The sequence below is a fragment of the Puma concolor genome, chromosome E3 (genome assembly GCF_028749965.1).
Source record: "Puma concolor isolate L17-30 chromosome E3, mPumCon1.1.hap2, whole genome shotgun sequence".
NCBI lineage: Eukaryota > Metazoa > Chordata > Mammalia > Carnivora > Felidae > Puma > Puma concolor.
The window spans coordinates 15,175,888-15,203,232 of NC_141682.1; the positions used below are offsets into that span (position 1 = coordinate 15,175,888).

Genomic DNA, 27,345 nt, shown 5'->3' on the forward strand with positions numbered 1-27,345 from the left:
AGTAGATTTTAAAAGTTCTCATCACAAGAAAAAAAATTCTGTAACTATGCGTGGTAACAGATGTTAACTAAACTTACTGTGATCATTGTATCGTGATATTGAAATATCGAATCATCATGTGCACCTGAAACTAACATAATGTGGCATTACATGTCAGTTATACTTCAATTTTAAAAAACACACTGCAGTTTAAAAAGACAAAGAAAACAGTCAGTACACATGGAACCAGCCTAACACAAAATGAAGAATTAAGACCCGATGTAAAAGTTCTGAAATAAAGGATAGGTTAAGGTTGCCCATAAAAAGGCTCTCAGGATAATGAAAAATGAAAACATCCTTGGCACAAGAACAGACACTCAGATCCATGGAACAGAATACAGAACCCAGAAATGGACCCAAAAACATATGGCCAACTAATCTTTGACAAAGCAGGAAAGAATATCCAATGGAATAAAGACAGTCTCTTCAGCAAGTGGTGCTGGGAAAACTGGACAGCGACATGAAGAAGAATGAACCTGGACCACTTTCTTACACCATACACAAAAATAAACTCAAAATGGATTAAAGACCTAAATGTAAGACAGGAAGCCATCAAAATCCTCGAGGAGAAAGCAGGCAAAAACCTCTTTGATCTTGCCCACAGCAACTTCTTACTCAACACATCTCCGGAGGCAAGGGAAACAAAAGCAAAAATGAACTACTGGGACCTCATCAAAATAAAAAGCTTCTGCACAGTGAAGGAAACAATCAGCAAAACTCAAAGGCAACCGACAGAATGGGAGAAAATATTTGCAAGTGACATATCAGATAGAGGGTTAGTATCCAAAATCTATAAAGAACTTATCAAACTCAACACCCAAAAAACAAATCATCCAGTGAAATGGGCAAAAGACATGAATAGACACTTCTCCAAGGAAGACATCCAGATGGCCAACCAACACATGAAAAAATGCTCAACATCACTCATCATCAGGGAAATACAAATCAAAACCACAATGAGGTACCACCTTATACCTGTCAGAATAGCTAACATCAACAACTCAGGCAACAACAGATGTTGGCGAGGATGCGGAGAAAGAGGATCTCTTTTGCAGTGTTGGTGGGAATGTAAGCTGGTGCAGCCACTCTGGAAAACAGTATGGAGGTTCCTCAAAAAACTAAAAATAGAACTACCCTACAACCCAGAAATTGCACTATTAGGTATTTATTCAGGGGATACAGGTGTGCTGTTTCAAAGGGACACATGCACCCCCATGTTTATAGCAGCACTATCGACAATAGCCAAAGTATGGAAAGAGCCCACATGTCCACCGATGGATGAATGGATAAAGAAGATGTGGTATATATGTACAATGGAGTATTACTCAGCAATCAAAAAGGATGAAATCTTGCCATTTGCAACTACGTGGATGGAACTAGAAGGTATTATGCTAAGTGAAATTAGTCAGTCAGAGAAAGACAAATATCATATGGCCTCACTCATATGAGGACTTTAAGAGACAAAACAGATGAACTCAAGGGAAGGAAAACAAAAATAATATAAAAACAGGGAGAGGGACAAAACAGAAGAGACTCATAAATATGGAGAACAAACTGAGGGTTACCGGAGGGGGTGTGGGAGGGGGGATGGGCTAAATGGGTAAGGGGCACTAAGGAATCTACTCCTGAAATCATTGTTGCACTATATACTAACTAATTTGGATGTCAATTTAAAAAATAAAATAAAATTTAAAAAGCCCTTCAGATACTAAAAAAAAAAAAGAAAAAAGAAAAAAGAAAACATCCGGGCATATATTGTGTAGAGGTTTCACACAGAGAGGGCAGGAGTGCACCAGGCTGTGTTCCCTGGAAGAAGCTGAAATAATGGTGAATGTTCCCCAATGACCGCACTTTAACAATAAATGTTATGCAAACACGGGCAAAAAGGTTATGCGGCAAAAATCAACATAAGGCAAAAGCATAACTTAAAAGTGTTTAAAGAACACTGATGTTGATAAAAGATAAAATCTACTATGAGGGCAGACAGAGAATTGAAAATCGTAATGAAAATTCCTTGGAAGTAAACCAAGGAAACAAGGTAACAGCAGTGGGAGATTTCAACACATCAAAGTTAAGTAACTATTTCATCTCAGATGAAATAACGAAAAATACAGGTGGAGGAAATACAGGTAGTATGAAGGTAACTTCTATGCACGTACGAAAGCCTCATACCATAGAGGCGATACCTTCATAAAAGCTCATATTCTTGGTTACAAAGAAAATCGTCCCAAATAGGTCATATTTACTTTCCACAATGCAATAAAACTAGAAAATTTAAATGTAAACTAGAAACTCAAAATTCCAGTGACTTGGAAATCATAAAACGCTTCCCTAAAGAATCTGTAGAGTGGCAGAGAGAATGAAAACACACAAGAAAATACTGTGAAGCAAACAGTGAAACAATAAAACTGGGAGACATTACTAAAGCTCTTCTCAGTGGCAAATTTCCTGCCTTAGTTGCCTTAGTTAGTAAATAATAAAAAAAAAAATTAAAATAAGTCAGCTACGGAAGTTGCTAGAAATGACAACAAATAAACAACACGGGAACACACACAGAAAGACGAAACAAGCACAAAAACATTATAGAATTAAAACCAAGGGAAAGGAAGAATGAATTGCCATAGCAGTGGAAGATCCCCTCACCATTCACTGGTCCTAAATTCAGGCACCGTGCCACACTCCAAAGCCTACAGGGCCTGAGCTAGTCCGTCTAAAGGGAGGAGGCATGTGTAAGACTATAAGGAATGGCAGAGACTGTGGCATTTGCCTTGCCTAGAGGGAGAGAGCCACTCAGTTCCACCAAATTTTTGTAGTGAAGGAATTCGGTCCAGTCTTGTTAAATTCTCCAAGGTTTTAAGAGGAAAGAGAAGTGCATATTTTTTAAGTTTTTTATTTGTATTTATTTTGAGAGAGAGAGAGAGAGAGAGAGAGAGAATCCCCAGCAGGTTCCGTACTGTCAGTGCAAAGCCTGACGCAGGACTTGATCTCAGGAACCGTGAGATCATGACTTCAGCTGAAATCAAGCGTCGGACACCGACCCAACTGAGCCACCAAGGCGCCCCAGAGAAGTGCATATTTTTAACATGAGGTTTTCTGCTCTATAAAATGATGTGTGAGCCCAATAAAACAGGGCTACAAGCCGTATTTGGCTGGTAAGCCGGCCAGTAGGCAACTTCCAGGTTGGACTACTTACTTGGGCTTGACTTTATTTCAAGAATTTATATTTTCCAGAAAAATCTCCGTTTCGTGTAGATGTTCAAATGTATTTTCACAAAACTGTATCAAGTATTCTTTTTTAAATGTCCCACATTTTTTCATTCCAGTTTTAGTGGCGACTCTATTTAATTCTTAATTAAATATGCTATATTTTTCAATTTATTGCATTTTTTTCCAAGAGTCAACTCATGAAATTATTCATTAAGTTGGAAGGGTTTTTGGTTTTTAATTTTTAGATTCCAAATGGGTAGGATCCTTAGTCAAACTTTTATTAATTTCTGGTTTATTTTTTTTAAATTTTGTTAATGTTTATTTATTTTTGACAGAGAGAGAGAGAGAGAGAGAGAGAGAGAGACAGAGCATAAGTGGGGGAGGGGCAGTGAGAGAGGGAGACACAGAATCCGAAGCAGGCTCCAGGCTCTGAGCTGTCAGCACAGAGCCCGAAGCTGGGCTCGAACTCACAGACGGCGAGATCGTGACCTGGGCCGAAGCCGGATGTTCAACCGACTGAGCCACCCAGGTGCTCCAGGAACGACTTATTAAATAACGCTCAATACTGGTCGGGGTGTTCTGAGATGGCCCTCTCACGTATTCCTTTCGGTACACCTTGCCTGACAGAAATGTTATTTACGTATGAAGGACTGTAGCAAGTTCTTGTCTTCCACATAATGCTCTTGCCTCTAGGAATCCAACACGGTTTCTGTGTTCGTGATGTAGTGTGTATACCAGGAAGAAACAACCTTCCCAAATGGGATTCTGAGACTGGTTTGCTCACCTCTGTTATTAAATGAAGCGCTGACCTTCCTGCCAGTGAAAAACGGGATACGGGTATCCTTGACAGAAGTGGCATCATAATTAATTAAATGTCATCTGTGGTTTCTTGGGATAAAATAATTATTGAAAGCAAGGCTTTCGAAGACCCATGTAGTTCCTGTGTTTGACCTTTACGGCAGCAATGATGACTACAAGGAGTGTGGAGGGCGGGCTGCTTGTGAACGCCCTTGAGAGAGAAAACAAGCCCAGACCTTGAAACTCTCAGCTCTGGTCACAGTCAGAGAACAAGAGTGATTCCAAGGTGGCCCCAAAAGAATCACGTGCTTCAGGCAACTGCAGGCAGGACCCCAAGGTTCACTGTGTGGTCTGTAGAGTTGCTAAGTTGAGATCATGGACTCCCCAGATCTCTGATGTAAAATAAATTTAGGGCACTGATCGGAAGGAAAAGAGTGCGATCTAAGACTTGGAATGGGGATCTCTGGGTGGATTCAGAATACAGAATGCCCGAGTCTCCCTCGTGTCCTCTCTGAGATCTCCCTGAGGTCAGACAAGACCAGCTTGAAGACCTGGAAGAAACACAGCTGCAGTGGCTGCCTTGAAGGGGGATGCCTATTTTCAAGATCTACTCCCACCGAATTTTGCTGCCTTTACACCCATGATTACGATCAGATCGGACACGTCCCAGGAGAAGTTTCAAGTCCGGTAGGAGAGAACACAGAGAGGTGAGATGCTGGTAATTTCTATCAGTGTTAACATTGGATTCCAGGGCTCTAAAACAAGGGAAAGAGAATATAATATCAGCTGAGGATGCTCTTACTGAAATGGGTACTCATTACCAGAAATTGTTTTTATTACCTTGGTTTGGGTAGTTAGAAGTGGCTCAGACAGTCTGATCTTTGGCTGAAGGTTGGATTCAATATGGCCAACTATCAATACGTTTAAGATGGTACACTTTCCCTGGCATAACACAGAAGAAGGAATTGCTCCCAGAGTCAGGAAGCTTGAAGTTGATTTTTCATGAACATCTACCCCAACTATATATCCCCAGAGGACCTAAAAAGGATTCCCCTCATTAAAGCAACGAGCAACCATCCTTCAATTCATAGACTCTGTTCTAGGGTCAGGCTTGACTCCTACCAGCATAACCTCGGAAGTGGCTGGAGCTTGTCATCCATCCAAAGGTGACAGCAGGAGACTATCTGGAACAGTAATTGGTAACCAACACATTCACCTATAGGTCTGAAATACCTAGGTGACGTCATGACCCTGGGGTACGTGTGTATGTGTGTGTCCTGTTTAGTCACCGCTTCAATGCCCTTTTGTCACCCTAAGTGACCTATACCTACTAAAATCACACACACACACAAATAATGTATCTACAAGATATGTGGTTAAGACCTTAAATTCATATGGTCTGACCAGCAACATGAACCAGGCAAGTTACTTACTTCATTTTTGTCATCTACAAAAATGAGAATCCTACTACTTAGTACCTATGATAGGAGAACAAAGAAGTTAATAAAGTTAAAAAGTTAATAAAGCCTATAACAGTGTGTGGTCAAGGTAAAGACTGCACCTGTGTTATTCTGCTGTTATTGGGGACATGGTGAGCTTACATAAGTGTTGGTCATCGTTATCCTTACCCAGCTAAGACTTAACCATGGCAAGATCCAAGTACATTCAGCAATAATGCACTGACAAGGAGGGACATATATAATAGTTTGATGCTATTTGTGAGTATTCACAAAGGCAAATATTTGGATATGTTCCTGTAACTGACCTCCGCCAGGACTTTGGCTTTGTGAATTACTTCCAGTTTGTAAGTCGCGAATCCCTGGGCGGCGAGTTTCTGGCAGGAGACTGGGGAGGGGCCTCACTCCACGGAGATAACCTCAAACAAGGAAACACCTTCTCAAAGTTGTGCCTTAGACTAGCACTTCTCAAACTTTCCTGCCTATATGTATAACCTGGGACTTTGGTTAAAATTCAGGCTCTTGGGGCACCTGGGTGGCTCAGTCCGACTTACACGTCTGACTCCTGATTTCAGCTCAGGTCATGATCTCACTGTTAGTGACTATGAGCCCCCACGTGAGTACAGAGCCTGCTTGGGATTCTCTCTCTCTCTCTCTCTCTCTCTCTCTCTCTCTCTCTCTCCCCCTCTCTCTGTCCCTCCCCCATGTGAGCTCACTTGCTCTCTCTCTCAAAATAAGTAAATAACTTTAAAAAATGCAGGCTCTGAATCAGCAGATCTGGGGTGGAAACGAGCTTTGGCATTTTAAGCAAGCTCCCAGGTGATGCCTAGTCTGCAGGTCCCCGGCCCGCCGACGGAGGAGGGAGAAAGCTGGGGCATCCGGAGGAGTGAGGTCTGTCTGGGAGGGACTCCTGCCTTCAGGCAGGGCTGGCCTACCACAGACTCTCCTCGTCCTTCGTCAAATTCCCAAAGGAAAAATCTCCTCTGCCTTACAGGCATTTACCTCTAACTTAGACCTTCCTGCTCAGACAAGTGCTCACAGCTTTAGATTTTTCCTTGGGTCCAAAGTCCCCTGGTTATGTCAGTGGACACACTGCTGTCTGTAACTTGATGAGATGTTAACGAAGGTTGCAGGCTTCTGGACCCTGCTGTGAGTCTGACTCTACTGGTCTGTTTTTTAACACACCCCCCAGGTGTTTTCTGATGTGCGTCAGGTTCAGGACCTTGGGGCTACAAAGCCCCAAGTGTCCCTCCGCCCCACTATACGCCTTCTGCTTCACTCGTGCAGCCTGTGGGCAAGCATCCTCCCTCACACACAGGAAACAAGCGTGCGTTCTAGCTCATGGCAGTCCCAGAGCATCCAAACCAGTACCAGACTTGCATGAATGTGAGGCAGACGTGAGCGCTCCTCCGAATTAGGCTTCCGCTTTCGCCTTCTAGGAGATCGCAAATGGTCACAAGAGAGGTCATGATCGTGACTAATCGGCAAAGGACGTACCTGTAAGGAACAGGCAGCCGAGGTGGGGAAGACGTGCATGCGCAGGCGTGGGCACAACAGGCCCATTGCTAACGGTGCCACATGACTCCGGCCACGGTTTTGTTCTTTGCAGTTCAGTGACTTGTCTCAAAATGAACCAAAGTGAACCTGGCCAACCACAGAAATAAGCAAGTTCACACACAGCGGCCGCCAGATAAATCTTTTCAAGGTCGAGCTAAACGGGGTCAAATTCACTCTCCAGACAGAGGTGGGCCTAAAAGCAAACTACGAACCCGTTAAGAGATAGGAAGTCATTTCAAAAGCCCACATTTGCTGGAACTTCCTGACATTCTGCACCTTCGAGAGGCAGAAAGGAAATCGAGGAGAAAGAAGGCAAGGTCTACCTTGGTTTCAAAAGAGGGCCTTCTGTTCTGTAAGGGCAGGAGCCCCCAAGGAAAGCTTGCAGGGGGAGAGGTCGGCATCAGCACCCGCGAGTGGGGCCCTTGCAGAGGCCCCAAGTGGCCGAAAATGTCTTCTGGTTTGACTGCTTTTGGGAAACTGTGTGCAAAGCTAGCGGGATTCATTCCAGATGGCCACATGGGTGTGGCTGGTGAAACTATTAAAATCTGGAGAGCAGTCAAAACTAGCCCTTGGGACTTGAAGACACCAGGGCCTTATTCCCCTGTGAAGGAGGCTGCAGGCTCGGACGGGCCCCTGGAGCCACCGTGGGAAACGCAGAGGTGCGAGGAACAGACGGGTCGTGGCAGAAAACCCGAGTCCTTTTCAAGCAGCCTTTCTCAACCCGCTTCTATGAAAGTGGTAAGCTTTGCAGATACTGTTTTTGGGTGCAGATACTTTTTGGGGTGACTAATTTGTCAATTCTTCCAAAGACGGCACATGACCAGTAGCAAGAGGCAATGGAGAGAAGCTGCTTCCCCCACATGCGAGGCAGGCCTTAGGGCGCTGGGCTTAATTAAATGCCTCCAGGGGCTGCATTGCGAGTTCTGCAGGCTTGCAGTTTCTGGGCTGAAGGGGAGATCCTGGCCAAAAGCATCCAGGAGAGGCGGATTCTGGTTCCCAGCTGGCGTTCGGGCAAAAGTCCCCTCGGCTGCAGAGGCTGATAAAACGGAAGAAGAACCGCGAGCACCAGGGGGTGTGGAATGGAGTCAAAGCGGCGAGAAAGAGCCTCTGCAGTCAAGGGCCAAAGAGGAAGCAACGGGCAGCAGGCGCAAATTCTGGTTTTCTGTTTATTTAACTCTGAGCACATCTGCCCTCACGGCGCACACACGCGTGTGCACGCACACACACGCGGGGGCAGCACTGAATGCAAATTGGCCACAGGCCCAGACAGCAATCCCAGACCCTGCAGCCTGCCTTCCACGGTGTCCTCTGGAAAACCAGCTCCACACACACAGGCTGCAGCTGTCTGGCTGCGGGCTCTGTGTCCAGGAAATCCCGCCGAGCTGCCTAATCCAGGGAGCTTGCTATTACACGCTTAGGCGGCAAGGCACCCCACTCCCGAGGAACCACCTAATGAAAGCCTCATGTGTCAAATTGGGTTGCACAGACACACGTAGGCTACTCCAGCCGGGCCTTGTGCCGAAGGTATGACCTCACCGTCGGGCAGACGGGCAGGGACCCCAGAAAGAGAAGAGCGGTGTGTGGGCCAGACCCGCTCCTAATCACGGCCAGCTTGCACGGACGGAGGCACTGTCCCCTCTCCCGCTGCCCCGGGACACCAGGGTCTGTGGGCCCGGAGGCACCATCATCTTACAAGCTAAGCATGGAGCTTAGGCTCCAGCCCAGACACCCCGTGTTTTTGGCATTATCCCCATAAAAATTTCTGCCACGCCAGAAGTTTCGTGCCAGAGAATAACTTAATTCAGTAAGGCTGAATCTCCGTGGAGAACTCCCAGTTACAGAAGCTAGAAAGGAAGGATATAATTAGGACCTATTTTTTTGTTTGTTTGTTTTAACAGAAGCTCAAAAGGCCCGTTTCAGAGAAAGACACTGAAAAACAGTCCATCCGTATCCAGAATGCAGTACCCCAGAAATGTCACTTACCAGCGTCATTTGCAGAACTCGTAAAGACACGGTTCAGTCTCAGACTGGGCATCTATCACTTAGTTCTTTTCACGCTTAGGCAATTAATAAACTGGGTAGAAAGTTCCTTCTCTGTGCACGGCTGCCCTGTCTTCATACCTTCTGTATTAAAGCTTGTGTGGGCAACAAAACAGAACCTCGAAGAAGCTGAGCTTCAAATGTAAAGAAATGTGGGGCGCCTGGGTGGCTCAGGTCATGATCTCAAGGTTCATGAGTTTGAGCCCCAAGTCGGGCTCTCTGCTGTCGGCACAGAGCCTGCTTCAGATTCTCTGTCCTCCTCTCTCTCTCTGCCCTTGCACTCTCTCTCTCTCAAAAACAAATAAATATTTAAAAAAAGTAAAAAAAAAAAAAAAAAATGTGTCTTTACCTGATGGAGTGACTGCAAAGCAGCTGATGGCCTCAGCTATTGTTAAAGGAACTAACAGAAATTCTCTGCAAGAGAACTGTCAAGTTCTTTTAACTTCTGGGAAGTTCTTCCTTTGGCATTCCTTTGAGTAAGATGAGTGGTAAGTAAGTTGGTGACACTTGAAAGCTCTTAAACCGAACGGAAATTTGCCACGGGCGCACAAGATCCCTCGGGACTCCAAGACCTCGAGGAATCAGGGAAGATTTGCAACAATGTAAAAACTCCCTGTGAGCTGAGAGATCTGATGACTGAATACACAAAGAACCAGAAAGAACTTTGAGGCAGACCCCACGATTTCATCGGAGTAACTCACCCCCAATAGCCCTGGCTCGTTTTTTTTTTTTTTTTTTTTTTATTAACTGTAACTAATTCCATTTGCTTCTAGTCCATTCCACTTAGGTTTTGTTATAGGGAGTTGTGGGCAGAGACTCAAAAGCGCAAAATCTTCGTTCCACGAACAGAGGTATAAATTAAGATCTCTATTATTTTAAGAAGGAAACTTTTTCTGGAAATGTATCTCCGAAATGATGATGGGGGTCAACGGAAAACAGACTTTGCTATACGATATGTGCTTCGCTCCGGCTTTTCAGAAATATCTAAAGCAAGCAGCTAAATATAAAGCAAGGTCAAATCAGGCCTGCAAAGACATGGTGAATCACAATCAATCAGAGCCGTTAAGGACAAGGCTGGGACTGCTCATACCGCTGAACACCCCTGATGAAACATCTCTTTCCTGAACCAGAAAATAAATGGTCACAGCTGCGCTTCGTGGTTGGCGCTGGGGTTCATTCGCCATATGGCCACCCTTATAATCATCCTTCCGGCAACTCCAGCAAAGTAACAGGACCGAGCGGTTTCTTCCAATCAGCCTGCAGGCCAAGCAAACATCTCCCTCCCATGGTCCTTTCCTTCAAAGGACTTCCCGACCCCATCATCCCCTGCTTCCTTTTTTTCACTTACACGCTTCATGCTCTACCTGAGAGTCCCAATGCCCACCACGCTGGACCCCTGAGGCCCGGGATCAAGCTGCTTTTCAGAGGGGGGGGAGTGTGTTGAAAAAAAAAAATAAGAAGAAGGCTTTTTCCTGGACCTTCAGTCAAGGCAGAATCTGAATGTCGGGAAGGTCACAACAGGTTTGGGGTAGCCTCCGGGTTTTAGACGAGGAAAGAACCTCAAAGATGTCAGGTGTTGTTTTTTTAGAACTTTTTGAAAGTACAGTGAAACCTCACTCCCCCACCCGCCCCCGTCCCCGTGAGGTTGTATGTAGAAACCCGGTAAGTAAAGCAGATAGGAAAGAGCTGTTATACCCAGACAACGGCACATGATTTGGCCGTCAAAAAGAAAAAAATAATAATAATAATACATGCTACAATATGGATAAACCTTACGAACATTATGCTAAGTAAGAGCAGCCAGTCACAAAGGACCGTACGTTGTAGGATTCCATTGATATGACATGTCCAGAGAGGCACATCCGCAGAGACCAGTAGATTAGTGGTTGCCTAGGGCTTGGGTGATAGAGGGATTGAGAGGTAGCAGCTAAAAGGCAGAGCTTCTTTTCGGAGTGGTGAAAATGTCCTAAAATTGATCATGGCGTTGGTTACCGAAATCTGCGAATACACTAAAAGCCACTGGTTCACACAATTTCAATGGGTGAGTGTTATGGCATGTGAGTTCTGGCTCAGTAACGCTATTTAAAAGAGAGGGAGGGGAGGTGGAGAGAATTATGGTGGCTGTTCCACTCGCCCAGCCTCCTTCTTCACCCTGCCCTGCCAGTGGCCCCAGAACCACCTCTGCAGGGCCCTGGGACCCCATGGAATATTGTTTGAAAAACCCTAATCTAGCCCTCAAATGTAAACTGAGACATGAGCCCAAGCCTTCTGACCCCAAGTGCAAGGCCCTTTAACACCAAGGTCTCGCTGGGGCACCCGGGTGGCTCAGCCAGTTAAGGGTCCAACTCTCGATTTCGCCTCCGGTCACGATCTCACAATTCATGAGTTCAAGCCCCGGGTGGGGCTCTGCGCTGACAGTTTGGAGCCTGCTTGGGATTCTCCTTCTCTCCCCCTCTCTCTGCCCCTCCCCTGCTCACACTCTCTTTGTGTCTCAAAACAAATGAATAAGCTTGGGGGCGGGGAGGGGGGGGGAGTCTCACTGACAAGCTGGGGCTCATCTCGGGGGCCATGCCGCGTGTCGGGGTCTCACCGTCCATGTCCAGGCGCTGCATGATGATGGCCAGTTCCACCTCACTCGGCATGTACCCCAAAGAGCGCATGGCCATTCCTAGCTCCTGCTTGGAGATGAAGCCGTTCCCATCTCGGTCCAGAACCCGAAAGGCCTCTCGGATCTCTACAAGGGGAAAGCAAAGAAGGTCCAACGGTCACACGTCTTGGTCTCTTGCACTGAAATGATTGGCGATACCCCGCTGAACACTCCTAACTGCTTTACGAATAGCAATAGGTCAGAACCGTTTAATCAGATAAAAGAAGCAGCCAAAAGAGGGACAAAAGAAAAGAGAGGAAGAAGAGAAAGAGCACACAGGAAGGAAGAGAAAAGGAAATGAGAAATAAGGAAGGGAAGGGGAAGAAGAAAACCGGCTTCGGAAGGCCCGGGCCATCCTAAAACCCCGCGGTCGGCGCACGGTTGGACTGTGGTCCCAGTTGACGCTCGTGTTAACCGAGGACACTTCCTGAGCAGGATCGAGCAGCTGGGTTTCAGCTGTGAGGAGAGAGCTGCCTCTTAACCTGGGCCATTCGTCTGCAGGCAAGAAGAGATTCCCCTTTGCCCACTGGTGTCCCAGCTCCCTACCGCCGTGGAAGAGGTACAGAGAGCTCTTTCAACCTCACAGGAAGACAGGAGTTAAGTATCCTGCTGTTTTTATCTCATGCCTCTAATTTACAGCTGTTTTATGGCTATAAACAACCTCGGATCGATAAGAGTGTCATAAAGGCCCAAAAGGCATCTTTAATCACATCCTCTCCGGGCCGGCGGAGAATTGGACTCTGCTATCAAGAAGGCCACTCCACTCGGCAGGTGATCGCCTGTCCTCTGACCCCAACCTGAGCTGTTCTGCGTTCCGCCCAGAGCCCCTCCCTCCAGAGCCCCGGCAGCCCGTCAGTCCTGGGTGGGCTGGGTGCATCCCACCACATCCTACCACCGCGAGGCAGGGCACAGGGAAGTCATTCGAGACCGTGGTCTCAAGAGGACAGGCTCATCAATGGGATCTGAACAGCAGACTTGGCCAGCTTTGACTGCTCATCAGTAAAGCCGGTGCAAGCCCAGGTATGGCAGCTGCCAACATCCATCATGCTGTTCAACAAGTATCGGCTGTCTGTACCCAGGGAGCATGGAATTAAGTGCCGCAGAGAACGAACAACAATCTGTTGGGTGCCGTGGTTCTCCTCCAGAACCCTACGCTCCAGTCGGGAGGGAAAGATCCATGCAGAAGCTTGCAGGAATTCCTCCAACTAACACGAGACACCGGCCCTAACCCCTTTACCCACTAAATACCTCTCTAAATATCTGGCCGTGCCCCCGGCAAATACCTTGAACCACACACACCCTCACCCAAACAAGCTTCATCCCTTCCCGTTGGTACCAACTTCCTGCGGCTGCTGTCACAAATCACCACAAACGTGGCAGCTTACAACAACAGAAATTTATTCTCGAAGCATCTGGAAGCCAGAAGCACGAAATCAGTACCACTGGACCAAAATCAAGGTGTGGACGGGGCTGTGGTCTCTTAGGGCAGAATCTGTCCCTTGCCTCTTCCAGCTCGGCGGCTGCCTCTCGTTCCTCGTTCCTCGGCTTGTGGCCAGGTCACTCCAATCTCTCTGCCTCCATGGCCCCATCACCTTTTCCTCTGCTGTCTCCCATCTTCCCCTGCCTCTCACTTATCAGGACACTCATGACGGCCTCCCAGGTAATCCAGGATAAGCTCCTCACCGCAAGGTCCTCAACTTAACATCTGCAAAAGCCTTTTTTTTTTCCCAGGAAATATTTACAGGCTCAAGGATGAGGGCCTGGTACCTCCAGGGCCCCGTTTTCCGCCCGCTGCACTGTCCCAGCCGGTATTTCCACCTGAAATGCCCTGTCTTCCTCTTTACCTGCCCAAATCGTGTCAGGCCTCCCACAAAAACATCTTTGCCCACCATGGCCAATGTTCTCTCCCTGTCTGCTACTGGTCGGGGGGGGGGGGGGGGGGGGAGGGGGTCATCCGTCTTCGGACTCCCACCCACACCCTGAAGGGGGCGCTACCCAGACAGGTGTCCAATGGTGGATCCTCCCTGCACAAGTAAGGATCCCATGTCAGCAGCAGATTCACCATCGGTACGAATTCTGCCTGCTGAATGCTTTCTGAGAATAGGTGTGGGCTCCAGCAGACAGAAGACCAGCCTGTGCGCCGGGACCCTAGGCTCCTGGCCAGGCGCATTAGCTAATTAGGTCCACAGCCAAACCCTGAGGCCTCGGATTGCTCATGTGTAACATGAGCCGGGTTGGCCACGAGGATCCCTAAGGTCCTTCCAGACCTTTTCTGGGGATCTGTGGACATTGTTAAAGTGTTTAAGAGAAGAACAGGAAGCCTGTGTTCTCCTTCATACCCTATTAATCTGCTGTTCAAACGCCCCTCTTTTTTTCCATTGAGGATAAAGAAAAAATTTCAGTCTGGTCCAAATTCTGAATCAAGGGGTTTGTCTGCACTTTTAGGCTTTTCTCACCAATGAAACATGCCCAAGATTCCCTAAGGCAGCCATATGTTTTCCTACCAAGTCCCAGGTGGCCCGGAAAGAGCTCAGAGCCACTGCTCAGCTTGAGGTCATGGCACTCAGCACTCAAGGACAGCGAGGCGGAGACCACGGCCTCATATGGCCCGAGCCCAGATGCCAAGGGCAGGAGGATGCAGACGCAGGGGCTCCCGAGGTGGGAGTCAGCCCACCAGGAAGTCAGCCTGACCCTGCCCTGCAGCGGGGGCGGGCTGCTCCCTCAGCCTCAATCCCCCCTTCTGAAAAATGGGTTGGGTGCTAGCCTCTACATCAGGCCTCTACTTTCAGAACTGGCACAAAGCATGCGGCAGTAGAAAATGTCAGATGATGACAGGGGCCCAGGCTGGAGTCAAAGAAGAGGCCAGGGTCCTAGGCGGGCCATCTGGATGGCCGGCTTCCGGCTGACCTCTGCCTCCTGGTCTCCTTTCCCGAGTCACATCTCCACTTCTACTCCGTCTGACTCAGTCGTGAGCTCCCTGGCCATTACAGGGCTTGGCCTCTTTCCTGGGATCCCCTGTATGTCCTAGATCTTACAAACGAACTGGCCTGTATCCCTACACGGGACACCCCGGAGAGGCCGGACCAGGGATGTTTGTGAACTCGGCCTGGAAATGAGGGCCTTGGAGGGTATGCCTCCTGACCCCCACCTCACTGCCCGGGCTGCTCTACAGTTGCCTCCCCCTTGGGCTGCTGGAGTCGGACAGCGTCCATCCTGGAACTGCCCTGTGAAGGGACACGCTTCCCCGAGTCCTCGAACCCCCACGGTTTGCTGTTCTGTCGTGGATAACCAGGCCAGCCCTGCTCCAGCACCGCGCAGGTACACATCAGCTCAGAGTTCTGTTTTCTGTGGCCCCTAGTAAGTGGGACAAAGCTGTAATTCTGTTTGCCCAGAATATCTGCTCCTGGCTCCCGGGTAGAGAGAGAGAGAAAGAGAGAGAAAGAGAGAGAGAGAGTGTGTGTCTGCAAAGGCAGACAAAGCTCACTAACTTCATTTTCTTTCAAAATAACAGGGACAAAAAAAAAAAAAAAAAAAAAAGTACAAAACTAGAAATCCATCATAGGAGCCTCTGGAGATTTAATCTTTCCAGGGTAGGGAAAGCCCAGGCAAACGAGAAGCTTATTAGAAGGAAATGGGTCTTGCAGCCGGAGACATGTGATGTGTGCCTCGTTTTATTTTTATTTTTAATAGCAGAACAGGGTGTGAGAAATATGCCCATAAAACCAGCGGAGACACGGAAGCAGGCCGGATCCCCCTGCCTGTGGCTACAGGGCAGGCTGCTGGCAACACGAAGGGGCTCTGGCCACTGGCCACATCCTTGGGAAGTGGGGACCACAGATCAAGTTGCAGGAACAACCCAGTAATGGGGAGCACTTTTCCCTGGAATTTATCCCCTCTCTGGGCTAAAGTCCCTGGTGCTTCAGGGTTACATAAGCGTGCTGTGCTTTTGGTCTTTAAGTACATTTCATGCTCACACAATACGTGCATATCAGGCAACGGTATGTGATTCTCCCGCCTCCAAGATGCCTTTGCAGACCACAGTAGAGGGGACAGTGGCGGTGACGAGAGCCTGTCCCACTGCCAGTTTGTGGTGTATGAAAGTGGCCGTGGTTAAGTGCCTCTCTACCCTGACGTCCTGGGGCCGAGCAAGGTCTTGACTAGAAAGCACGCTGCCCTAGAGCCCAAAAGATTTACTTCTCATTACACCAGCAAGTGTATTTTCTTAAAAATATCAGAGCCACCACTGGGACCACCTGTATCCCTAAGAACCAGGCTTTGGGTCCATGACGCTCTCTAGGGACATAGCCAGTTCGGGCAAAAACAATGGCAGAGACCGGGCTATCATACAGAACGGATTCATCAGTCAGGTCACTCCAATAAAGTGTGCATGAGATGACATCCAGCCAGAGTCAACAGTCGTCGGCTAGCGTCCTGGCCTTGAAGAAGCAGCTGAAATTCACAGCGCTAATTTGCAAACTCAACTCGGTAATGAAGAACAATACTTTTTCCTATCTCAATCCCTGCTAGATGCGAAATCTGTTTAGTCTCCACAGACATGTGTCTCTAGGAAGAATATGGGCTTCAGCCACCAGAAGCGATCACTCTGTTAACGAACAAGATGTGTTCTGTTGATAGACGTCACTGAGAAATGGCAGAACCAGAGACATGCAGTTCAGCATGGCAATTATTAAACACCCACAGAAGTGTACCAGAAAATACACGATCGGAGCCTCGTGGTCTTTATTCATGAAAATTAATAGGACAGGGACTGGGTCAATGAGAAAAGAGATTTAGAAGGATTCGTACCTTCTCTGAGAAGGACGAATGAATACTTAGAGGTGATTAATACAGCCATTCATTCGATGAAGAGTTGCTGTTTACTTATTACAGGCCATATGCTGTGCTGGAACAGTTGGGTGGCAAAAGAAACTTTCCAAGCTATGAGAAGATTATAGTCTAGTTGGTCTAGTCTAGTCTAGACCGAGAGGTAACGGGATCTTCATACCAGAGAATGACAAGAGCAGGAATCGAAGTCCACACAAAACCCCATGGACGTCCTTCCATACAAGAGAGATGACCCTATGGAAGGGTCACACCGGAATCCTTTGGCATTAAGAAATGAGGGGAGGGGGCGCCTGGGTGGCTCAGTCAGTTGAGCATCCGACTTCGGCTCAGGTCACGATCTCACAGTCCGTGAGTTCAAGCCCCGCGTTGGGCTCCGTGCTGACTGCTCGGAGCCTGGAGCCTGCTTCGGATTCTGTCTCCCTCTCTCTGACCCTCCCTCGTTCATGCTCCTCTGTCTCTGTCTCAAAAATAAATAAACATTAAAAAAAGAGAGAGAGATGAGGGGAGGAAGTGCATGAGGACGAGATGGCAAAGGGCCTTGGGAGCCATGTGACCTTTACCCTGCAAACCGGGGGTTGGCAAATGGTGGCCTGTGGATGTGGCCCCCCACCTGTTTGGTAAATAAAGTGGGGTTTTTCTGGAATGCATCCATGCTTGCTCATTTACACACTGTCTGCGTCTGTTGTCTGCAGTCCTACTGCTTCCGCACTACACCTGTAAAATTGAGAAGTCGTGACAGCGACGGTTTGGCCCATGACGCCTGAAATACTCACACTTTGGCCTTTTATGGTTAAAATTTGTCAAGCCCTGCTGTAGGCCACAGGGAGTCCTCAGTGGTTATAAATCCAATCAATCAATCAATCAATCAATCAAGGAAAGGATCAGATTGATTTTTTTAATGTTTGTTTTTGAGAGAGAGAGAGAGAGAGAGAGAGAGAGAGTGTGTGTGTGTGTGTGTGTGTGTGTGTGAGGGGGGGAGGGGCAGAGAGAGTGGGGACAGGATGGGGACAGAGGATATGAAGCGGGCTTTGTGCTGCCAGCCCACGGGACTCCAGATCATGAACCGTGAGAGCCAAAGTTGGACACTTAACCGACTGAGCCACCCTGGCGCCCCGGGATCAGACTGGTTTTTTTTTTTTAATTTTTTTTTAACATTTATTTATTTTCAAGACAGAGAGAGAGCATGAACAGGGGAGGGTCAGAGAAAGAGGGAGACACAGAATCTGAAACAGGCTCCAGGCTCTGAGCTGTCAGCACAGAGCCCGACGCGGGGCTCGAACCCACGGACTGCGAGATCATGACCTGAGCCGAAGTCGGCCGCTTAACTGACTGAGCCACCCAGGCGCCCCTAGACTGGTTTTTAAACCAAGGGTTCCGGCATCGGGGTGGCTGGGAGGTGAGAAGCGGGGGCCTTACTGGGAGGACTCACCACAGTCTGCGGGAAGGTGAGGAAGCCGGGCTTACCCCCACAGCGCTGCTAACAGGGTCTGAGGCTTTTCTGCGTGGTCAGGCGGGAGGGCTCGGGAGTCCGGCGTCTAGGAGAGGGAGCGTTGAGGATGATGCTGGGGTTTCTGGTTGGCCTGATGGGGTGAGGACCGATCACATTAACCGAGAGAGAATTCAGGAGGAGGCACACACTTGCAGAGAGGGAAGGGAAGGGGCGTTTTGGTCACACGGCGTACAGGACCGTGAGACGTGGCCAGGCAGCCACGTCTGGTGAGCATTTGGCCATATGGGACCAGCTATTGCTGACAGTAATACTGGGTACCCAACCAGAACGGAAAGTGGGAACAGAATGACCATAATTGCCCATAAAACGCTGGTTCGATCCCAGTGCGGGTTTTAGCGTGAATGAGTTCCAATTTAATTCTGTTCAATCAGTCCACAAATACAACTAATTGGTTTCAATAAGCAGGGAACACGGAGGTGAGGCCTCCGACAGCCAGGGGGGCGGGGTCCTCAAGGAGGACCCATGTGCCAGGAGGAAGTGGGGTCAGAAGTGTGCCCGAATTTCATAATAGTGAGGGGACAGGCCACAGAGACGGGGGCCAGGATGGGGCTCCGTGCTGCTTTGTATAATGCCCTTTGTTAAGCTGGATTGTTTTTTCGTGGTACTCTCTTCAAAGGGCTAAAGGATCCTCACTCCTAGGTTATTTGCTGTTGGAGGTGCGACTCCATCCATTTCGACAAAGTGATCATTCATTCTGTGCTACTTGCACAGACGCAGATGGTAAGGAACACTACTAAGAGGGGTCCCAACCCTGGAGGCATTTCTCTATTTCTCTGTTCTTTATCTGTTTAAGTGGAGTCCTGTTTCACAAAGGAGGCTGAAAGAATGCAAGGTGTACCCGAGGAAAAAGAGAGTGCCCAGGAGATAGGAGAGAGACGTTGGAATAGAAAACACCTGGTGGGGCGCCTGGGTGGCTCCGTGGGTCAAGCGTCCGACTTCAGCTCAGGTCACGATCCCAAGTGAGTTCGAGCCCCGCGTCGGGCTCTGTGTCTCCCTATCTCTCTGCTCCTCCCCTGTTCATCTTCTCTCTCTCTCTCTCTCTCTCTCTCTCTCTCTCTCAAAAATAAATAAACATTAAAAAAAATTTTTTTAAAGAAAACACCTGGCAATTACATGGGGGAGGAGGTGTGCTGCCTACTGATGCGTTATGATCGCAAATCCATGTGTCGAAAGCTTATTTGTGGTTTGAATTTGTTCTGAATAACGTGTTTTGGTGACATTGTGCTGAAGGTGGATTTGAGGACCTTCTTATCCAACTCTCGCACCTGAAGTAGAGGGGACCATTGTGTCCTTGACACCACTGTGACGGCAACGGTGCCCATCACGTGATGGGCTTTTCCATTTTAAAAACCAGGAGGTGCACCCAGCAACGTGAGAGCATTTGGTCTGGGCAAGGCCACTCTTCGCCGATCTAAATGGCTCTCCAAAGACCCTGCCACACACTTGCTCTTGCTGTGCCAGGCTCATCTTGGTGGGCAGTGGTGCTTAAACTGTGCAGCAATCTCAGGAAGAGACGGAACGTCTCCCCAGAGTCAGCGGTACAAGCCACGTAACTGTCCCTGGAGTAAAACCATCTTCAGAGCCAACAAAACCTTGCCAAAAGCCAACCTTGCAGCCAACACAGGTACCGTCACCTCCTACCTCCCTGCCCCAGCAGTGAGCGACCTAAGCCGGCAGCTGGTACCCAACTTTTAGTAGGAAGGACGGACTCTACCGAGAACCAACTCATAGAAAGGCACACCTCCAACTTTGGGCTTTCTTTCTTTCCTCTCCCCTTGGCCTGAACAATAACGTCAATAATCTCTCCCTAGCCTGAAGTAGGCTATTCCTTTATTGGCTACTTAGGAGGCATTCTCCTGTATGCTACTGGCTTATGATATGTTACTATTATAAATGATAATTCCCACAATGAACCTGATTAAATAAGTTATCAGCAAAGGCAATCTCAGGATCTAAGCATAATCTGTCTCGAACCAAACAAGGTGAGCCTTAGGAGAGCCCGGAAGGAGGCTGAGGATTGTAGTCAGTGCAACAAAGAGGGCTTTCCGGTAGGGGCACAGCGTGGGCGAGGGGGCAGAAGGGATGCACTCTCCCAAGAGGGTGGCAGGCAAGGGCCCCTGTTGGGAGGCACCTGCAAAAAGATATGGCTGGCAATAGTGACCATCCCTCCCGGATGGCATAATTGCCTCTGTGATCTAAGGTTAGAATATAGAGTTGAGCGGGGCTCCTGTAAGCCCACCAGCCCCAGACTCACCATGAGTCACTGATAACCCTGGGAGCAGACAAGAGCCTGTGTTGAAAAACTTCAAGGGCCTTCAAAGCACTCAAGACTGGCAGGCCAGTGAGGCACTGCTCATCCTGGGTATCTCAAGGACCCCCATGCGTCTGGCCTTTTTCTTTACCTCATGGTCAAAATGCCACCTTGCATTAAAAAACAAAGCCAACTCCTCCCCTAGCTGGCGTTCAGAAAGAAAAGTATCTCAGTAACTCAGGAGGGGGTGAAACTAGACAGAGACTCCATATCCCCAGGTCATGAAAAATAATCATTTCTTTCCTAAAATTGGGTGGCACAAGGCAGTCAAAAAGTTAGGGCCATTTGTAAGGGTTTAGGAGCTGGCACAGAGTTTATCTGTCCCCAAATTTACACCTTCACAGATAAAGCAGAATGTATTTTAGCATGCCAGGTTGCTTAAGCTGATGGAAAATTCCCCAACAGTAAAAGAGCAAAGCAAATTAGAATAGACACTAACAATGAAAGCCCATCCCAGCCAGGGGCACCCTGTGTTGGACAGAATGTTCCAGGCAGGGCTGAAAGGAAAAATCATTAAATTAGATGTGAATATGTATGAGGGTGAGAATGGCCGGAGGGTCTTTATACAAAACAACAAGCTGATGAGTGAGGAGAGAAGAAGGGCAGTTTCTGTTCTTGGGGGGTTCTGGACTTGACCTCTGGGGTCAAAAGACCAGAGCTAGACCCGCACAGGGATGCAACATTTCACAGGTTACACATTGATGTATGCTCCTCAGGAAAACGCCCCCTAAATGTATAAAGAAAAAAAAATAATCATCTACTTCACCGGCCAGCAATAACCACCGCTAATAATACATTATGGCATTTTATTCCAAACTTTTTACATACAAATATTCTTAATTACATTTGGATCATGCACTCTCTATAGCTTTGCACGTTTTTTTCCATTTAACACACAACCATCTCGATCTTCCATATAGTGTATCCGTCTTTAGAGCATCACTTCTGATGGCCACATGGCATTCCGTAATCTGCCTACAGCGCAACTGGGCTCACCACGCTCCGAATGTGGGACGTTGAGATCGTCTCTGCTCTTAGATAATGCTGCCTTGGAAATTCGTGTATGGAAATTTTCACGTGTGTTGATGCTCATTTCCTTAAGATGATATCCCAGGAATGGAACTGCTGGGTCAAAGGGCAGGAACATTTTTGAGGCACTTGATACATATTGCCAAGTTGCCCTCTAGGATCCATTTCTACTCACAACACCTGACACCAGCTGGGGGGGGGGGTCCCCACCCCTACTAATTCTCCAACTCTCTGGATATCCAATCCGGCGTCCGGTGATTCCATCCAACTCTGACACTAACTACTGCTCACAGGTAGTGTAGACCTCACAGGTCAAGCCCCACAAAACTGGCCTTGCTTCAGACACCAGCCGCAAGTCTAGGCTACCTATACTTCTGAATGCCCAGCTATGACGTCTGGGGTTCCCAGGGCACCTGGGCGGCCCCATCGGTTAAGCATCTGACTTCGGCTCAGGTCGTGATCTCGCGGTCTAGTTTGTGAAGTCGTGCCCCACGTCAGGCTCTATGCTGACAGCTCAGACCCTAGAGCCTGCTTCGGATTCTGTGTCTCCCTCTCTCTCTCCAAGTCCCCTGCTCGAGTGTGTGCTCTCTCTCTCTCTCTCTCTCAAAAATAAACATTAAAAAATAATAATAATAATAATAATAATAATAAAGTCTGGGGTTCCCACGATCCTGCCTGGGGTTTGATCATCACTAGAACGGCTCACAGAGCTCTGGAAAGCTCCTTACTTAACATTTACTGGTTTATTATAAGGGATACAACTCAGGAACAGCCAAATGAAGAGATGCCCAAAACAAGATCCGGAACGGGGCTGAGGGGGTGTGGAGCTTCCTGGGCACACAACCCTCCCAGCACCTCAATGTGCTCACCAAGCCGGGAGCTCTCTAAACCCTGTCATTTAGGGCTTGGCAGGTTCTGTCACGTAAACATGGCTCATGAAGTCACCGGCCACCGGGAATCGAACTCGATCCGCAACCCTCTCCCCTCCCTGGAGGCCGGGGCATGGGGCTAAAGGCTCCGACCCTCTCATCATACCTCAGTCTTCCTGGCAACCAGCCCCCACCCTGAAACCATCCCAGGACCCCAGCCACCCATCATCACATTAGCAGACAACTGACACTCTTTCACCACACCAGCTCACAGGGAAGGAGGGCTCCCCGACGAGGCAAGAAGAAGGGTGAGTGGAGGAGAGCTATGCTCCTGACCCCGGACTAGATCTGCTTCGGGGGCAGGATGTGGGGCCGTTTGCCCCGGGAGGAGACAGCCCAGCTCCCACGGCCCAGCAGACCGAACAGCTTCGTGGGGACCAGCCTGGTGCCTCTGCACCAAAGGAGCCACGTCTCACACAACAACCAGCACCTTCTCCGAGAAAATGAGGCAAGCAGCCCGGGACAGAAACCTAGGCGCCGGACCATTTGGCATCTACGGCAGTATCGCAAGCAGCACATCGAGTGGGATTTATCTGTGAACAAGACGGTAACAATCAATACGATTAATTTTTCATTAAGTCACACTGTTCCTGGGCTACCAACGTTAAATATCCTGAGATCGGAGAATCATTAACATCCGAGAAAACAAAACCATTTTGTGGATTTAGCACCCACGTGGAGGCCAAAAGAACAGGATCCAAGTTCCAGAAATAAACCAGAAGCAAGCTGAGTGGAGAGCAGGAGACATCCTCTCCGGAGCGGCTCACACCCGCTTCTCTCGAGAAGCTAAGTTTCTCTGCAGATCACTCAACTCCATTCAAGCCAGCAAATAATGTCTCGGGCACCTCCGGTGCGGCGTCGGCACCACTCTAGGCGCGGGGGGCCTCGTCCCAGGAGACGGAAACCGAAGAGCAAGAAGGACAGCCGACGGGGAGAGGGGGACCCACTCTGAGCCCACAGTGGGAAGGGAATGTGGAGGACAGCTTAGTGGTTGGAAGTCAGATTCTTTCTCTGGCCCTCCCAGAGGATCATTCTAGACACCAGATCTTTCCCCCGACCTCTGTGACCTCTCCTGCGCTGGAAAGAGGAGACAAGTTTACAACAGAAGGACCAAGAATCAAGCCCAAGGAAACACGAGGGGCTATCACTGTTTTTGTTTTGTAATGAGGAAAAGATTCGTTTTTGTTTTTGTTTTTTTTTAATTTTTTTTTTCAACGTTTATTTATTTTTGGGACAGAGAGAGACAGAGCATGAACGGGGGAGGGGCAGAGAGAGACGGAGACACAGAATCGGAAACAGGCTCCAGGCTCTGAGCCATCAGCCCAGAGCCTGACGCGGGGCTCGAACTCACGGACCGCGAGATCGTGACCTGAGCTGAAGTCAGACGCTTAACCGACTGCGCCACCCAGGTGCCCCAAGATTCGTTTTTTTAAGTTTATTTCTTTTGAGAGAGACAGAGAGAGCGCGCCAGCAGGGGAGGGGCAGAGAGAGAAGGGTACAAAGGATCCAAAGCAGGCTCTGCGCTGACAGCAGAGAGCCTGACGTGGGGCTCGAACTCCCGAACTGTGAGATGGTGGCCTGAGCCGAAGTCGGACGCTTAGCCGACTGAGCCACCCAGGCGCCCCCAAGGAAAAGATTCATTTTAAAGGAGGTACAGCTTTGTTTTGATTCTGTCACTTCGTGCCAAGGGAGAAGGCTCTGTGCAGCCCGGCACACGGGGTTCGAGAACACCCAGGAAGAGGGTCTGGGGTTGAGCAGGAGGGGGGCTCAGGCCTTCTGTGTGACCCACTACTGAGTAAGGGGGGCCCTTAGGAAGCCCGCACATCCATCCATCCTTAAAGGACAATGAATGGAGGAGCGACAGACAAAGCACGTCATGGGCACCTTCAGAGCAAAGGGCCTATGAAAGCATCACATTTGGTTATTAAAACCTTTGCCTCATCTCCACGTCCTGCCAGGGGAAGCCAGCGTAGCACGCGGCCTTTTCATTCCGCCCCACGGTAAGAGACGCATTGCACGTCATGACAGACGCATAACGTAGCTATAATACACAGAAGGTGTGCGTATGTGTGTGCATTAGGTCGAACCATACAAAATTGCTTTTGTACAGCTAAAAAATGGTCAAATATCAGCAGTTTCTTCTGGTTCCAACTACTATGTGATAGATAGCTAATGTCGATTATGTGCTCGGTCTGTACCAGGTACTGCTCTGAGCATTCTTGGTGTATTAGCTCATTTTTTTTTTTTTTTTTTTTTTTTGGAGACAGAGAGAGGGCACAGGTGAGCGAGGGGCAGCGAGGGGGAGAGACAGAGCCAGAGAACTGGGGCTCACCCGAAGGGGGGCTCGAGCTCACGGGAGGTGGAGCTCCAACTCACGAACCGTAAAATCATGACCTGAGCCGAAGTCAGGTGCTGAACCGACTGGGAGCCGGCCAGGCACCCTGGCATATTAGCTCATTTATGCCTCACAACTCATGAGGTAGGTTCTGTCATTAGCCCTTGCCCAAGGCCATGTGGTTGCGTCAGGACAGTGATCTGAACCCTGGTCTTCTGCCCCCCCCCCCCCCCGGGGTTTGTCCTCCTAAGCTTCATTTTCGACCTCTTCAAACACATACCTCCTGAAACAGTACACACCCTTTCTGCCGGTGACACTGATGTTTTCTATTCTATTTCTTTCTTCTTTTCAAAGCACGCCCCGGTTCACTAAATCGTGTTCACTCTGCCCGAGTAGTTCAGGACCCACACTTGGAGGAGGGCTGGCCTGTCCCCTGTGTTGGCTTCCCCGGGGGTAGCCTCTATCTCACTATCACTCTAAGGCCCTCGCCCTTCTCGTCACATCAGGCTCTCCCCCAGCAGCCTCCTGAGCTTGCCCAAGATCTCCCCGTCACCCCAGAACCAGTGTCTTCCCCCATCACTGCCCCGGTAGTGGGATCATCCCGTTTCCCATGTCTCCACTGAGCAGTTAGCTCTCGCTCACTGCCAAGGAAGCGGCACAGGGTACCCACCTCCGTACCAACGTCGACTTAACAACCACCTTCCTGGAGTCCCCGAGGGATGTGACATTCTGGAAGATCAGAGAAAAGTCTTTGTTTTTGTAGCCCCCACAGGCCTACCAATCCTTTTTTTAAGTTTATTTATTTATTTTGAGAGAGGGAGAGAGAGAGAGAGAGAGCGCATGAGCGGGGAGAGGGGCAAGAGAGAGAGAATCTCAAATGGGCTCTGCATTCTGACAGTGGGGCTGGATCCCACGAACCGAGAGATCATGACCCAGGCCTAAATCGAGAGTCAAATGCTCAACTGACGGAGCCCCCCAGGTGCCCCCCCAGGCCCCCCCAGTCTTAACACATAACACGGGCTGAATGACAGATTTCGTCCTTCAGGTCTGAAAGCTCCCAGCTGCACCTCCAGCCCTGGCCTCTGCCCCGCCCGGAACAGACTCGGTCACAGATCAGGAAGGGAGGCGGAAGCAGGCAGGCCCTCCTGGCCATAGGCATCTACCAGTTTTAGAGGCTAACCCGGCAGCACGAGAGGACAGCGACGGTTACACCTGTTTCCCTTGACTTCTCGGCACCAAATTCACCCATCCTGCGGTCTCTTCGACCGAGGCGGGGCCGGGGCCTGAAAGAGGGTCCAAGAGACTCGAACGCTGCCTGGGCAGTTCAGCCCACAAAACAAGATTTCTCGTAACGTCACCTTCCACGTAATTCATGGCACTGAGACTCAGGGCGAAATGACAAACGGTGGGAGTTGGAGGCATTGGCTCCATTCCAGAAAACGATTCCCCTCCTGTCGTGTAATTTGTCAATTTTGACTCATCAAACCAGGCCTTCCTTTTCTCACGTGCAAGGACACACATAAGCATGGCCCAGGTCTCGTTCCTACTGGCCTCACAAATAGAGTCAGCCCCGGAGTTGCTGCCTAAAGAATGGTAGCCAGATGAAATTTAAAACAGCGTGAGCCCGAGCCCCCCTGGTAAAGCGTGAGAAGGAAAAGGCACAGGAGGTTTGGGCTGACACAGGGCCGCTCGGCCCCTCGGAAGCCCACGGGATGGCTCCCTCCCCCAGCTCACCAAATTCCCACATGCCAGCCTTCCCATCAGCTCCGGCCACACCACGTGCCACTCCATTCTGCCTTCCGGATCACCGATAAAGGGCCTGGATACGAAAGAAATTGTTCTCCACCGCAGGCTGCATAAATATCCCATTATCAATAGGAAGCAATTTATTTGCTTAAAATTGCCAACTCTCTCATTTTGTTTTAACACGCTGGTTCTCTATCAAAATGAGTCTGCACCTTTGAAAAGACTATTTTCAAAGCCTCGCACTGGCTCGAGCATGAGAAATAAAACTGAAATCAGCTGAGGCAGACTGGCCTCAACCCAGCCCTCCAGTATTAAAAGGGCAGCTCAGATAAGGGGGGGAAATTGCTTTAGGAATTCTACCCAGACACTTAATCCTAAGTGAGTCACAGGAGAGTGAGCCAACTCTTCCAGAAGACACGAGTACGTGCAGTTAGGCACACGCGTGCACACACACTCACACACATCATTCCTGATTTCTCCTGAAGCGCAGGTGACCCGGCTGGGAGGAAGCTACCGGGCCACACACGTCCACGCAGACTTCCAAATCATGGAAGCAAACGGCATGATGAGGTGACAATGAAACCATGGAGAAAAGGATGTGTCGCCTAATATCCAGGGCTGAAATAATCAGTTGAGAACTTGGAAAATATTAAGTTACAACTGTCCATCACACATCTACCCAAATCTGCTTTTGAAAACTTAACAAATAGAGGGAATTAAAGCAATGAATTGGACAGCAAAAAAAAGAAGAACATCTTTCTAAGGAACTGGAAGCCGGTTCCTACATTTAAAAAACTGATGAAGGCAAAAAAAAACCTGGGAAAAGGAAACCAAAATAAATTGACATATGGCAGACAAAGGGATGGTCGGATATGCAAAAGATTTTACTAGGATG

The 27,345-nt window shown here is 48.9% G+C and overlaps 1 protein-coding gene and 1 long non-coding RNA gene across 5 annotated transcripts in view; both read right to left on the reverse strand.

Moving 5' to 3' along the window:
* CALN1 (calneuron 1) overlaps positions 1 to 27,345 on the reverse strand; it is a 536,504-nt gene that overhangs the window by 252,356 nt on the left and 256,803 nt on the right. For all 4 annotated transcript variants that reach the window (XM_086692032.1, XM_086692031.1, XM_086692033.1 and 1 more), the window contains one exon: positions 11,689 to 11,832. In XM_086692032.1, the coding sequence (XP_086548158.1) occupies positions 11,689 to 11,832 (144 nt within the window). The remainder of the gene's footprint in view (positions 1 to 11,688; positions 11,833 to 27,345) is intronic.
* Positions 21,204 to 25,434, reverse strand: LOC147572987 (uncharacterized). Its single transcript, XR_015245211.1, has 2 exons — positions 25,375 to 25,434; positions 21,204 to 21,533 (listed from the first exon to the last, which is right to left on the reverse strand). It is a non-coding gene; the product is annotated as an uncharacterized LOC147572987 (long non-coding RNA).